Source organism: Natrix helvetica (genome assembly GCF_964273705.1).
Source record: "Natrix helvetica genome assembly, chromosome: 13".
NCBI classification, from domain to species: Eukaryota; Metazoa; Chordata; class Lepidosauria; order Squamata; family Natricidae; genus Natrix; species Natrix helvetica.
Window position 1 is genome coordinate 15567810 of NC_138557.1, and position 14463 is coordinate 15582272.

At 53.8% G+C, this 14463-nt stretch overlaps 1 protein-coding gene across 3 annotated transcripts in view; it reads left to right on the forward strand.

Moving 5' to 3' along the window:
- The first annotated feature begins 1349 nt into the window (after positions 1-1349).
- Positions 1350-14463, forward strand: part of CASKIN1 (CASK interacting protein 1) — a 148038-nt gene continuing 134924 nt past the window's right edge. For all 3 annotated transcript variants that reach the window (XM_081965356.1, XM_081965358.1, XM_081965357.1), the window contains exon 1: positions 1350-1844. In XM_081965356.1, the coding sequence (XP_081821482.1) occupies positions 1751-1844 (94 nt within the window). In that variant the 5' untranslated portion in view covers positions 1350-1750. The remainder of the gene's footprint in view (positions 1845-14463) is intronic.

The window sequence follows — 14463 nt, forward strand, 5'->3', positions numbered from 1 at the left end:
CCATCAGCATTCCTTCCTTCTCACCATGGGCCAGGGGGCTGTGTGTGTGTGTGTGTGTGTGTGCTGGCGAATATTTGGCCCCACCGTTAAACCGTTCTCTGGAACTCTCAGCCCCCCCCCCCCGTTTGGCTTGGGGGGTGTGGCAGGGGAAGGATACTGCAAAACCCTCATTCCCTCCCCATACCTGGGGGAAGGATACTGCAAAATCTCCATTCCCACCCCCCTCTGGGGCCAGCCAGAAGTGGCATTTGCCGGTTGTCCGAACTACTCAGAATTTCCGCTACCAGTTCTCCAGAACCTGTCAGAACCTTCTGAATTTCACCCCTGATTTGTGATTGGGGGGGGGAGGAGACCACAAGACCACCTTGCCTCTTGCAGGGCTGGGCTGGGGAGACCCACAGCGAAAGGTTCTGACTGAGCTTGGGGCAAGTTGACTCACCGGTCCTCAAAGGCAACCAGAGGGCTGTCTGGAGTCACGCAACCACGGCTTATTTTAAACCAGGTTTACCACCAAAACATCGGTGGCCAGGGGCGCACATGGTGTTCGGGGTGTAAAAACGCGACGGCACTAAGGGAGGTACTTGAGAGTTTTGCAGGCTGTGGAAAGGCACCAGGGAACCGCCGGCTCAGCGGGTGCTGCGCTTTGGAGCATCCGAGGGGCTGCGGGGAGGTCTGGGTTCAGGTCTCCACAGGGCGATGGAGACCTTCCCAGGGCTGAGCAGCTGCCACGGTCGCTGCGGGGCGGATTTCGTGGGAGGAGAGCGGGGAGAGCCCCGGGGGTTCCTGTCCCTCCATCATCCCGTCCCTCTTCGGAACCGTCCCGGTTGCAGGCATCGTGCAAACCGCCTCGCAGATTCCCCCCCGTCCCGCCGCTCTCGGTCGCCTTTCGCTCCCCTCCAGGCCGTCCCGGGAGGCTCCCCCACCGTCCCGCGCGCTCGGAGGGGCCGCAGTTCTGCCTCGCCTACCGGCCAGGCCCTCCCAAGAGCTCGGGGGCCCCGGACCGGCCCCGCTCTGCCCCTCGCTTGGGATCCGGCAGAGGAGCTCCCGCCCAGCCCTTGGCACAGGTTCGCCTCACAAAAGGCCTCGGCCGCCCTTCGCCGCCCGGGAGCTCCGCCGCCGGCACGGAGGGTGTCCGCCGGCTCGGCCGGCCCGCTGGGAAGGCGCGCCGAGCGCTCTGCACGTCCGTAGAGGCGCCCTCGTCCGGCTCGGCGCGGCTCCCCGATGCCCGGGCTGGGGCTTTCCGGGGAGGGGGCTCGGCCGGCGCCCCCCGCCCGAGCCGCGTCAACCGGGAGCCGCCTCCTTCCCGAGCGACGCCCCAGCAGGGCAGCGGCGGCGCGGGAGAGGCGAGCCAGGCGCAGCTCCGGCGCGCCCGGCCATGGAGGGCTCGTGGCCGGCTCCGGCGAGGCTCTTGGCGGCGGCCGCCGCGGCGGGGAGCCGGCTGAGCCCGAGCCGGCAGGAGTGAGGACGCCGCCGCCGCCGCCGCTGCAGGGGAGGAGGCGGCGGTGGCTGTGCTGAGCGAGCCCCCGCCGGAGCCCGGCAGCCGACTTGTCCCCGCCCGCCGGCGAGGCGCTGCGCCCCGGCCGCGCGTCTCCATTGCGCGTCGCGACCGCGGCAGCCGCTGCAGCAAAGGAGCCGCCGCCGCCGCCCCGTCCCGCCAGCTCCCGCAGCCCCCATCGCCGCCGGCTGGGGCGCGGCCGGGCATGAGCCGCCCCTGAGGACCCCGCCCGGGCCAGCCCAGCCGCCGCTCGCCATGGGCAAGGACCAGGAGCTCATGCAGGCGGTGAAGGCGGAGGACGTCGGCGCGGTGCAGAAGCTGCTGCAGAGGCCCAAGCCGGGCAAAGCCAGTGAGTGCGCGGCGGCGGCGGCGGGAGGGGGGATGCCAGGGCGGGCTCGGCTGTCCCGCGCGGGGGGTAGGGAGGAGGGCGCCCCGCCGGACGGGAGCCTGTGGCCGGGGAGGGAGGGCGGCTCCGTCTCGTCCTGCTCGTCAGCCCCGGAGCTCCGGCCGGGGGAGTCCCGCGCCGCCGCCGCCGCCTCCAGCCCCGTCGCCGGAGGCAGCTGGACGTCCGGTGCCCAGCAAGGCTCCGCTGCCCTCTCTTGACCTCGCCTGGGCTCTTCGGGCTCTGGCCGGAACGTGCCCGGTGCGGCGCCCCCCCCCCACCCCCGGTGCCCTTTGGTGCGGCGGGCCCGGGAAGCGGCGGCGGGCGCGGAGGGAAATGAAATGCAGCGTTAGGCGCTGCTCCCGCCGCTGCTCCACCCCCTCCGGGCGGCGGGATGGGAACCGGGACTGGGAGTGGAAAGCCCCCTCGGAACAGGTGGATGCCGGTCTCTTCAACTGGGGTTGGGGAGAAAATAAGCCCCGGGAGCTGCTGCCCCGATTGTGCCGCTTTCAGTCGTCGCTAAGGGGGGAGGCCGGCCGGAGGCTGGAGAGGCCCGGGGTGGCGGAAGAGAGCGAGGGACAGGGAGGCCGGGTGCCAAGGCTGGATGCAGCACGGAGGAGCACCCAGCCCTGGCTCCCGCTCTGCCTGCAGCTGGGACGGGGCCAGCTCTCTGCTGTGCTCTCCCTTTTGTGCTCTGCAAGTGTGAGACCGCTTGGCCAGCGAAGGCAGCCTTGGCACAGGGCGCAGGCATCCTTCCCAGGATGGCCCCTCTGATCTGGCTGCCTCTCCAGCCTGGTGCCTTCCTCTGGGCCATGGCTTCTCCTTCACTGACCCCCACAGGTGATGGGGAAGAGGGGTCCCTGCTTGGTTGCCCCTTCCCTTTCGGCCCTCCTCCAAGCAAGCCAGAGTACTGCAGGTCCCATCTCGGAGTTTCTCCCTTCTCCCTTCAGGTGTAGGAGTTCCAATGCCTAGAATTCCCAGCAGCGACCTCGTTGGCTAGGGAGTTCTGGAAAGAAGGCTACTCCTTGGGGATCAAGGGTGCCCAGCCAGTCTACCTGGAGGCCGCTGCTGAACACCAGTGCCAAATTGGTAGCAGAGCTTTTGGATGGGTTTCTAATCCCTGGTGGTGAATGATGGAGACCATTTAGCTGTCTCTCGATTCTGGACTCTGGAGGGGGGAGAATTGGGGAGCCCGAAGTCTAAACCTTCTTTCTGGCCATCTCTGCCTTGCTTGAGACAAGAACTGGGGCTCGACCTCCATCAGGAGGTGGTCAGTTTGCCAGTTTTTAAAACCTCGGGATTGTCCTGAGAAGAGAAAAGGCCTCCTTGGCCAATTCATTTCCGCCAGCCGTCTGGACATCCTCAGAGCTAAACCGAGAGACAGTCTGGATGGTGAAGCTCTTGAGATACTTGGTAGCCCCCAATAAGGTGGGCAGGTACCCTAGATGCCAGGGCATGGGGCTGCTTCACCCAGTGGAGGAGGGGACCTCCTAGACCAGTGTTCCTTAAGCTTGGCAACTTCTAAGATGTGTGGACTTCAACTCCCAGAATTTTCCTGCCTGGGGGAATTCTGGGAGTTGAAGTCCACTCATCTTAAAAGTTGCCAAGCCTGAAAAACCCTTTCCTAGACTGATGCCAATGGTTGCCTCTGAGTGCTGCATGGGGCTTGTGGGCCACTCTGCAGTCTCTCTCTCTGCCTCCTTTCCTGCAGTGGCCACTCCTGTTTTTCTCCTACTCTTGTTCCTAGAAGTCCATCCTGTCCCAGAGACACCTTGGCTTTGGGGTGAGCAAATGTTTGAGCGAGGGGGGGGGCGGAGAAACGGGAAGAAGCAGGAGCTCTGGGCTACCAGCCAACGCTTTTCAGAGTGGATGCTTTGAGCTGCTGCATCTTTGGGAGCACCTGAGACCTGTGAGATTGTAAGACAAGCAGCGCTAACCTACCCTCTGCCCCATAGAACAGCACCTGTGGCCTTTGGATGCCAGTCTGTGGAGGCCCCCTTAGAAAGAAACCCAGAAGATGGGAAGACTGGGCTAAGCCTGGTTTGATTGGCAGCATGGGGTATGAGTGGTTTCATTCAAATCCAGAACATGTGAATGCAGCCCGCAGGCCATTCCCGCAAGATACTCGGGACTTGATGGTGCACAGGCTTAAGGGAAGACATAGCTACTCCTCTTTCATGCATGCTAGATGGAGCCACATTGGGTTGGGGGGGGGGGTCAGAGCTGGGAAGGGCAGAAGCCCACCTTGCTTGTGGGGAGCTGAGATGGTGAATGGCCCCTGTGGGAGATGGCTGCACCCTCAGGATCGAGCCTGCTTCGTAGCTGGATGGGAGACTTCAGGGAGTCCCAGGGCTCTGGCCTAGATTGGAAAGTTTTTGAAGAGGCCGCAGTTCATAGGATGGCTTAGGGTTGGGTTTGACTTGAGGCTGTCCTTCCCTTTGGGACTTTCCAGGCAGTAAAGACCCCTCCAATCTTTCCCCTCGTGCCCCTGGACCCGTGAGGGCGAACCTATGCCATGCGTGCCACAGGTGGCATGTGGCGCCATATTTGCTGGCACCCTGTCAGCTCCAGCGCGCATATGCACGCCGGCCAGCTGATTCTCGGCCTTCAGAAGGGCGGGGGAGGCCGTTTTCGCCCTCCCCAGGCTTCAGGAATGCCTCCAGAGCCTGGGGAGGGCAAAAAACAGGCCAGCAGGCCTACCAGAAGTTTGTTCCTGTTTTTTTGCCCTCCCCAACCTTTAGGAAAGCCTCCGGAGCCTGGGGAGGGTGAAAACTCACCCCTGCATGAGGTGTGGGGGGGTTTGCACACATGCATGGGGGTCTTATGCGCATGCACACCTGGACGGGGTGCATTGAATTGTGGATATGGGCATGCACACGCGATAGCATGCGCGCACATAATTTTGGCACGCCTTTACAGAAAGGTTCACCATCACTGCCCTAGACTCTGAAAACGCTGCCCAGAAGGAAAGTGGACTGTGAAAGTTGCTTCTGAGTTCAGGGCTGGAGAGAAGAGCTGCGGAGAGCTTGTCAACTTGCTTGGCCTCTGAGGCCCCGTGGAAGGCCGTGGCTGATGGATGGTGTCCCCTGCCATCCACAGGACTCATGCTGTGTTGGGCTGGAAAGGAGGCGGACTGCTTTTTGCTAGAGAGCCGGCCTATAGAGATTTTCCTAAAAATGTGGCTTGAGCTGGTGGGTTTTCCTCCAGGTCAGCAGATACGGGTGAAGGAAGGATCTTTGTGCCCCTCTTTCCAAGCCCAAAGCCTTCTGCATCTATTAAGAGGACAACTTTCCAGCCGGGCATGATGGAATTTGTAGTCCAAGGCAAGTTACAGCGGCAGCTGGGGAATTTCCTTCTCCACCATTGGTGGAGGCCAGGGGAAGCTCCGGTGGCTGGAGCCAAGCTGGGTATCTCAGTCTGGGGATGAGGGTGGAGGGAGATGGTATCTTTTCGGGAAGCCGGTGCTGGAGAGGAGAGCCTGGCAAACCAGGGCTTGTACCCGCCAGCCACAAGGAACGCTGCTGGCTTTGGCCACTCATTCGGCACTTCCTGAGAAATTGAGCCCTTGGGAGACACAGTTCCCAGGGGACGTTGCTTGCCTTTCCCGAGGTGGATGTCCCTGGTTCACACTGATTTGAAACTTGACATTTGGCTGAAATTTGACTGGGAGATAGTCGCTATAATTTGCAGCGGATATAGACTAAGGCATGCTTTGGAAATGTGGATCGTCTCTGGAGGCGCGTTTTGTTAAAAAAATAAATCCTGCTCCCTTTTGGGGTTATTGGAGATTTTGCTAATCAGTTGACTTGCTGGCAATGCAGCTGAGGGAGTTTGCCACGCTGGTGGTAATTTGGGAGAGGTTACGTGTGACAATGTGAGCAGCAAAGTCCTGATTAAAAAGTAGATTCAGGGCAAAAAAAAATGTGTGTAGAGACGCGGTGGTTCAGTGGCTAAGACACTGAGCTTGTCGATCAGAAAGGTCTGCAGTTCAGCGGTTCGAATCCCTAGCGCCGCATAACAGAGTGAGCTCCCGTGACTTGTCCCAGCTTCTGCCAACCTAGCAGTTCGAAAGGATGTAAAAAATGCAAGTAGAAAAATAGGGACCACCTTTGGTGGGAAGGGAACAGCGTTCCGTGCGCCTTGGGTGTTGAGTTACGCCGGCCACATGACCACGGAGACATCTTCAGACAGTACTGCCTCTTTGGCTTTGAAACAGAGATGAGCACCGCCCCCTAGAGTCGGGAATGACTAGCACATATGTGCAAGGGGAACCTTTACCTTTATGTAAGTGTACATTTCTCTCCTGCCTTTCACATCCCAATTAAATTAGGCACTTCAGGGATTGGGGTTGTAAGGTGGCATTTGTGCTACAGAAGTCAGCCAAGAAAAGCTTTTGGGGTTCCAGTATTCCCCCAAGCCCCCTCCGTCCCTGTCCTGGGAGGGGGTTCTTCTCCCATCCTGGGGCTTCATTGAGAGGGATGCAGGCGCTTCTAGCCAGAGGCCCTTTGAGGAAGGGGAGAGGAGGGAGACCATGCTGTGTTCATGGAGGTCAGGGTATCTGGGCATCCCCGTGTTTCAAAAGGTCAGGTCAACCTCCCGGCAAAAGGCCAAAGGTTAGAAGGGGACGTTTTGGCTTTCTGACCTGGGAGAGATCCATGTTGAGCTCTCTGCTCAGTTAAGGAGCTCACTGGCAGTTTGGAGTAGTTGCTCTTTCACAGTCTGTCCTACCTTACAGGATTGTTGTTGTGGAGAAGCCTAAGTAGAAATCCCCAGGCGTATTTCTCAGAGGGAGGAATCTATGTGCTGCGTTCTTGGGATATACCACACAGGTGATAAACAAGGAAGGAGAACTTCCTCCGAGGCCCTCCTGAATCACAGAATCCTAGGGCTGGAAGGGACCTTGGAGGTCTTCTAGTCCAACCCCCTGCCCAAGGCAGGAGTCCTTATTTCATTCCAGACAAATGGTCGTCCAATCTTTTCTCAAAAACCTCCAGCAATGGAGCACTCAAACTCCAGGAGGGAAGCTTTTCCATTGATTGAGCGTTCTCCCTTCCTTCCTCTGGAACAGCTCTGCTTTTTTTTTTTTTTTTAAAAAAAAAGCTCCTTCTATGAGTTGCAGGAACAAGGGAGGCCTTCTTAGCTGTGGCCCCCACTTAAAAGGCACGGGCAGCTACTCCTTCCTGGCTGTGTGGCCTCCAGTGCCAAAGCCACCTTGCGCAATCTCCTACTCCTCCATAATAGGTACTACTCCCTTGTATTTTCCTGGCCCGCGGCTATTGTCTGCTGCCCAGCTAGGGGGCAGCACCCAGCCACCTTTCATTGATCAGAAGAAAACTAAGCCAGGCGGGACTTTGTAGTATTTGGATGGGGGGCCACCAGGAGATCCCAGGGCCTACCCCTCACTCGGACTGACAAGTGAACAAACAATTCTGAGGAAGGAGGGCAGCCATGCTGTAGCCAAAGATGCTAACACGGCATCTCTACAAAGACACCTAAGAGTCGGGTTTGACTCCAAGAAGAATTTATTTTTCATTGTTCGGTGCTTGAAAGAGCTGTAAAAACTCAGGCAGAAAAGTGAGATATAACCCCAAAAATAATATGTTGGAGGTGCAGCTGGAACTTTGCATCTCCACATCCTCCAAGGCCCATCGCTGGCGGCTTAGTTGATTATGCAGCTCTGGGTGATTCTCCACTGAATGCGGAAAACTTTAAAATGTGTTTGCAATTTCCAGAGCCTTTCGCTGTTTGCCGTGCGATGTTGCTGATTATTCTTTCCCCCACTGGGGTTGTTTTAATTTCTTTCTGATTTTAAATGGCTTAATTGTCTTTATGCATTCAAGGGTTTGAAACTTTGTTTTGTAGACCTTCAAAAACGGGTCTGCTATTGGGCACCGTAAAACCGCAATAAAGAAATTAGTAACCGAACATAAAAGAATGCTGCGTGGGCCAGGTACCCACAGAATCCCCACCAGACTTTTGATTGGTGTTGACTACCCAGACATGGCAAAGCCTCTCCCTGAGCCACATGTGAGGGTCCCACATTCCAGTCCTACCATGCTCCTGCCAGGGGGCTTCACCAAGACAGAGGTATGCCAGCCAGAGGGCCACTCCAGGCATGTTATGGGGGGGGGCTCTAAAAAAGAGGGATGGGGTCAGGGCATGCTTGGAGAGGAGGTCTTGGGCATTTTTTTTAATCAAAAGTTTTTTTATTAGATAAACATTAAAAGCATTGGACATAGTGCGACATTTCTAGATCTTACAACAATTATATTTTATATCCATTACATAGGTGTGTGTAGTCAGTCAGATTACCTGTCCGTTGATCTTTTCTTTTATATAATTACTAATCATACAAATATATATCCAATTCCTGCCTATCACACCTTCTTAATACCATAATTTCCAATTCTTAACTTGTCTGTGTTTTTCTGTCCTGACCTTTTCCCCTCATTTCTAACCATTGGTTCCATTTGTCCCAGATTTCGGGATACTCTGTCTCATCCTTGTCTTTGAGCTCTAGAGTCAGTCTGTCCATCTCTGCGCACGTCAGTATCTTATTTATTATTTCTTGTTCCAAGGGAGTCTCTTTTATTTTTCCATTTTTGTGCAAAAACCAGTCTTGCCGCCGTTAAAATAGGCAGCATTAAATATAGTCCACCTTTGCCATGTTTTTCTTTTGTGTGATCCCTAGTAGAAATAATTCTGGCCTCAACTCCCTCCTTTGATTTAGCATCTCTTCCAAATATTTTCTTATCTGGTGCCAAAAAGCTCTAGCTTTCGTGCACTCCCACCACAGAGGCCTTGGGCATTTTAAGGGATTACCTGGGTCTTGAATTATAGGAGGGCAACTGTGCTAGTCGGTCATGGCCCTAAATAAGGAAGAATTTGCAAGCGCCTTTTCAGACTCATAAGCATAAGCTTTCGTGAGCTTTAACAAAACATGTTTGGATCAAATTTGTGACTCTAAAAAGGTGCTCTCACTCTCCCCTTGAGGATTTTTATCCCCTAAAAGCTTTGTACACAGACCCCAAATGCAGCACCCCTCCTGTTTCCTGAAAGGGGCCTTGGAGGTCTTCTAGTCCAACCCCCTGATCAAGGCAGGAAGCCCTATACCATCATAGTCAAATGGCTCTTCTTGAAAACCTCCAGTCATGGAGCACCCACAAGTTCTTCTTACTTCTAGATTAAATCTTTCTTTAACAAGCTTCCACCCATTACTTCTTGTCAGCCCCTGGAGAGGGGCTTCCCTGTAACTGTCAGAGGGGTGACCCAGAAACCCCAGGCAGGCCTTTGCAGCCTAGGATAGGGGTGTCTGCAGGGTGGGGGGTGTTTAAAAGAATGCCGCGTGTGTAAAATTTCTTGCTAGCACTGATGTTGTTACCTAGTTGGGTAATGAAACGTCTGCCAGAAAACAGCCAGGCTCACCCAATGACTCACCTGTATTGTTCTTCTACATTTATGCCCAAGTGACCACCGGCTTCTTTGCAACACCTCATCTTTCAGCATCTGTATGTGCCGGTAGTTTTGGATCTGTCCTGCTCTCTGCGATTCATGCCAAAATGTGTCTGTGTCTCTCCCCAGAAGGAATCATCATTTCCTTTGTTTGACTTCGCCTCGGCCAGAGTGAAACCTCCACAATCAGTGGTGCCATCCTTCACACCTGCCCTTGAGGTCACAGGTGGGGTGACCTGCAAGATGTGACAGCCCAGGTGGATGGGTGTGCTTTTCCCATTTAGCAGAATAACAGCATTGGAAGGGACCTTAGAGATCTTGCAGTCAAGCCCCCTGCTTAGGCAGGACACCTTATACCAGGGGTGTCCAAACTTGGGAACTTTAAGACTTGTGGACTTCAACTCCCAGAATTCCCCAGCCAGCTATGCACCCATAACTTCTGGAGGCAAGGCGTTCCACTGGTTAATCGTTCTCACTGTCAGGAAATTTTCCTTTATTTCTAGGTTGGTGTTCTCCTTGATTGGTTTCCATCCATTGCTTGTTTTGGAGAATAGGTTGACTCCTTCATCTCTCTGACAATCTCCCCAATATTGGAAGACTGCTATCATGTCACCCCTAGTCCTTTTTTTCCATTAAACTAGACACAGCCAATTCCAGCAACCGTTCTTCGTATGTCTTAGCCTCCAGTCCCCTCATCATCTCGGTTGCTCTTCTCTGCACTCTTGCTGGAGCTCTGAGCAGAGCAGACTCTTGGTTTCAGCTTTCATAAGTTCATCACAGCCTCCAGTCACAACATTTTGGGGCAACCTTTGTGGGTGAGGACACAGTTGGGGTGGGGGGTGGGGGAACTGAAGCCTGCAACGGAGCTGCAACGGAGCCTGCAACGGAACTGAAGCCTGAGGCGGATCTGTTTTCAGAGAGATCTTGGTAGAATGAGGTCTCTTTTTTAGGGCTTTGGTGAAACCTACTTGGCTTCTCACCTCGGAAGGGCAGGCAACAGGTTGCCCACTGTCAATCGTTAAGAGTTAAAGGGCCCCAACCGCTGCTGGTTGCCCAGTCCAGATGCAAAGCTTTAGTTGGGATCCCTTGTTCCTCTGCTGGAGCCGCAACCAGGCCTGAGTAGGTTTTTCCCTGCCTTTCCCTTTGGCAGAGCTTCCTGCCGGGGCATTTGGGTGGGTGGGTGGGTGGGGGGCCCTTAGCACTGCCAGCAGCAGCTCCACCGCGGAGGTTGGAGGACCTCTCGCCTGCTCATCAACTTGCTCCTTGATTCTTGCTCCTTAATTATTGTAAAGCTGCCCACAATCTACTTAAAGCTTTCTAAAGCAGCTTAGCAGCGAGAGCTGCTGTCGGAGCTGCCCTGAGTCGGTGGGTTTCTCTTCCATTTCACCAGAAAGTAAAGCTCCCTTGGAAATGTTCTTCCAGGAAGAGGCTGAAGAGGGAGGCTTGTACTTGGCCAAGCAGAGGAGAAGGGTGAGAATGAGAACACTGCTTGCCCCAGGCCCCCAGCACCCCTCCCTCCCTCCAGCTGTTTCCACCCTGGCCTGAACCCCAGCAGGCAGCCTGGACTTCCTTTGCTGGGCCCTCTGGAACTGGTGGCTGCTGGTGGTGGTCCACGCCTGGGCGAGAAGGAGAGTGATGTCAGATGGAAATGCCTTCCTTTATCGGTCCCTGAGAGCCAGCTTCACCTTTCACTTCATGCAGATGGCGTCTCCAAGTCCAGGAGCGAAGGAAAGAAATCGGCACATGCTCAGAGGCAATCATGGGCAGTTTGCCTCGTTAAGCAAAGGCTGCCCTTTCTGTGTTTTGCTGGGGAGTGTTTTGCGCATTCTGCAAATGTGGCGGACTTTGCTGACTGAACGGGAATAGCTGAGCCCAATGGGAGCTTTGAAAAGCTGCACGATGTGCCCTTATTCAGGGTCAAGGGTGAGGAGATGGCCCTTTGGTGTCCTGAGCCTTGACGTGCTGGGCTACGGTGCCGGTCACCAGTGGGCAACTGCTTTCCTTCTGATTGTCTGTGGGGGATGGCGCTTTTGAAGGGCAGGGGGACAAAATGGACATCCGAACTGAGACACTCAAGCCATGATGGGGCAACGTGGTTTGGAAGTCTTGGACAGTGGACGATTAGGCGTGGTACGTTTGAAACGATCCAGATTGGGAAGCAACCAAGCACGATGGGTTTTGAAACCGTTTCCCCCTTTTGCATTTCCATTTTAACGAGGGTTCGTTTGCTGCATGATGGGTTTTGAAGTTCTGCATTTCGGGCATCGGCCAGCTGTTCCGGACACCTGCCTTGTCAGGCTGACAGCTCCACTGCTTGCATAATCATCTCTTGATGTCTTGTTTTACGTGCATTTTTCCAGCTGAGGGGATGTGTGTAGCCCCAGGGGAGATGGAAACGCAACGAGGACGACGCAACCACAGAGAGTATCGGGAGGAGGATGTTTCTTGGCCAGTGGGGATCGTCTGTGCTTTCTCCTCCTTTGCAAATGTGTTTGGTCAGCTAAGCTGAATGATTGCAGGCTTCTCCTCCTGCACACTGGCGGTTCCTGGGCTGTGGAGAGCCTGGCTGTTTTTCAAGGCAGTGCAGAGCTGTCGGTTCTCTCTCGCGCGGGCGTTCTGCCCATCTGCCGGGCTGCCCTTCCCCAGGAGAGGAGGAGGGCAAGGCAAGACCCTCCAGGGAGCCTCTTCTGGCTGCAATTACCTTCCAGGGAGACGGCAGCCCGGCCTTTCCCCCCTCTTCCGACCAAGGCCTCTCCTCCTGAGCTGTCTTAAATCAAAGACGAGCCAGATAAATATTTAGCATTTTGACTTGAGCCAGAAACGACAAAGCGCTTGCTTCAAAGTGGGAGAGCTGCCTAAAGTACCCGAGCTGCAGTATGACGTCTCCTGGGCTGACCTCTGGCCTGGGGATGGACAGCTGGGGCTCCATCCCAAGGGAATCCATCTCAGCAGGAGAGGGGATGACTGGGGGACCCTTCTGCTGTCTTCCTTCAGTGTCCCAGAGCCACAGCAAGAGACGGGAAGGAGCAATCTAATGTAGTAAGAACGAGGGCCAGGAATCCAGTGTCCTGCTCAGAACTTTGCAGCAGGGTGGATTTGATTTAAATCAAGTCGATTTAAATCACAATTTAAACCAGGATTTAAATCACTAGTAAAAAGGCTTGATTTAAATCAACTCGATTTAAATCCTAATTTTTAAAGAGCAGCTGTCATCTCCGTCCCGCAGCAGCTTCTCCTCTGACCCGCTGTTCACTCACTGATAGTCCCATTCACTTTAATGGGATGGCTGGTAATGCGGCAGGTGAGGGAGGTGGCAAGTGAGTGGATGCTCACTAAGACGCTGCCAGGATGGATCTGGAATGACAGGTGCTCTTTCAGTGTACAGACTCCTCCTTGCTGGTAGTTAGAATCTTTCCTATTATTATTTGCAAACAAAATGAAGGTTTCCTGTTTAGCTTGCAGAGCTTGGATACATTGAACGAGTTTACCAAGATTGTAAACATTGCAGAATCTACAGCCTCATATGCAACACATCTAAGCTCCATTTCATGCTGAATAAACTAAATTATGAATGCGTCTTAAATAGAAAAATTTAGATAGATTTTTTTTACTCCAAAAGCATTTTATTGAAACAAATTTGATAAAAATTTTAAAAATTCAACGATTTTTATCCACCCTGCTTTTCAGGCACCACCGGTGCTTCCTAATGGGAGCATGGAGATGGTTGCTTCCCTTGGTGAACGCCTCCAATGGCCCAGTGGGACGGGTCAAGCCTTCTCTCCCCTTCTGGCCCTACCACCCTATTAAGAGGCCAGCGCTCCTGGGGGGTCACCCAGACAGCTTAGGAGAAGGAGATTCTCCGAGGTATCGTCCGAATGTCAAAAAAATTTAAGGGGTGTAAATTGAGCCTTCTGGCTGTGCTGATGCAATCAGAGCCGGCTGAGAGAAAGGCATTAGGAGAGCAGGTTCAGTCAAAAGTGGATTCATGATGCAACTGCGGTGATGAAGGGATGTTCCATGTTGGAGATCTTGATTGTGGGGGGGATGATGTGGGTACTCTGATAAGAGCTGAGGCCAAGCTGAGTGGTTTGATCGCTGCCTGATTTGAATACTCTAGCCCAGGATTTAATACTTTAATGCCACCCAAGTCTGTATTAGTGCACAAAATTGTACCCTTGCTTTCTCAGTAATTACATACATAGTCACTGCTGCCTTCTTTTGATGTGGTGCTTGCAATCTTGAAAGCACAGCGTGAGAAGAGGCAACCAGGGATAAGAAGATGCTGCTCTCAGTAATGGCCATTGCCTTGGATGGCTTTTTAGTCAGAATAGAGCTGGAAGGGGCCTTGGAGGTCTTCTAGTCCAACCCCCTGCTCAAGCAGGAGACCTTATACCATTTCAGACAAATGATTGTTCAGCCTCTTCTTGAAAACCTCCAGTGAGGAAAAAACACCCACAATTTCTGAAGGGAAGCTGTTCCACTGGTTGATTGTTCTCACTGTTAGGAAGTTTTTCCTTAGTTCTGGGTTGCTTCTCTTCTTGATTAGTTTCCATCCATTTTTTCTTGTCTAGCCTTCTGATATTTTGGAAAATAAGTTGACCCCCCTCTTCTTTGTGGCAGCCCCTCAATTACTGGGATACTACTATCATGCCACCCCAAGTCTCCCCCCCCCCTCTAACTAGCTGTATCCAATTCATGCAATCATTCTTTACATGTTTTAGTCCCCAGGCCCTTAATCATCTTAGCTGCTCTTCTTTGCACTTTTTCCAGAGTTTGAACACATTTTCTCTAATGTGAACAAAATTGGATGTAGTATTCCAGGTGTGGCCTTGCTAAGGTTTTATAAAGCGGTACTACCACTTCACGTGATTTTGATTCTATGCCTCTGTTTATGCAACCAGGGATTGTATTAGCTTTTTGTGGCAGCTGCTGCACACGGCTGGTTCATATTCAAGTGAGCATTTTAGAGGAGTAGGAAGAGAAGGAGGACAGGCCAGTGTTCCCTGGACTATCAGAAAATATGCCTTCCATTCCAGCTGCTGAAGACTAAAGAAGAAAGAATCACCCTTCTGTCTCTGAACTGTCCAGAAATAATCTAGCAAGTCTTTGGGGAATCATAGAAGGCGAAGACAGA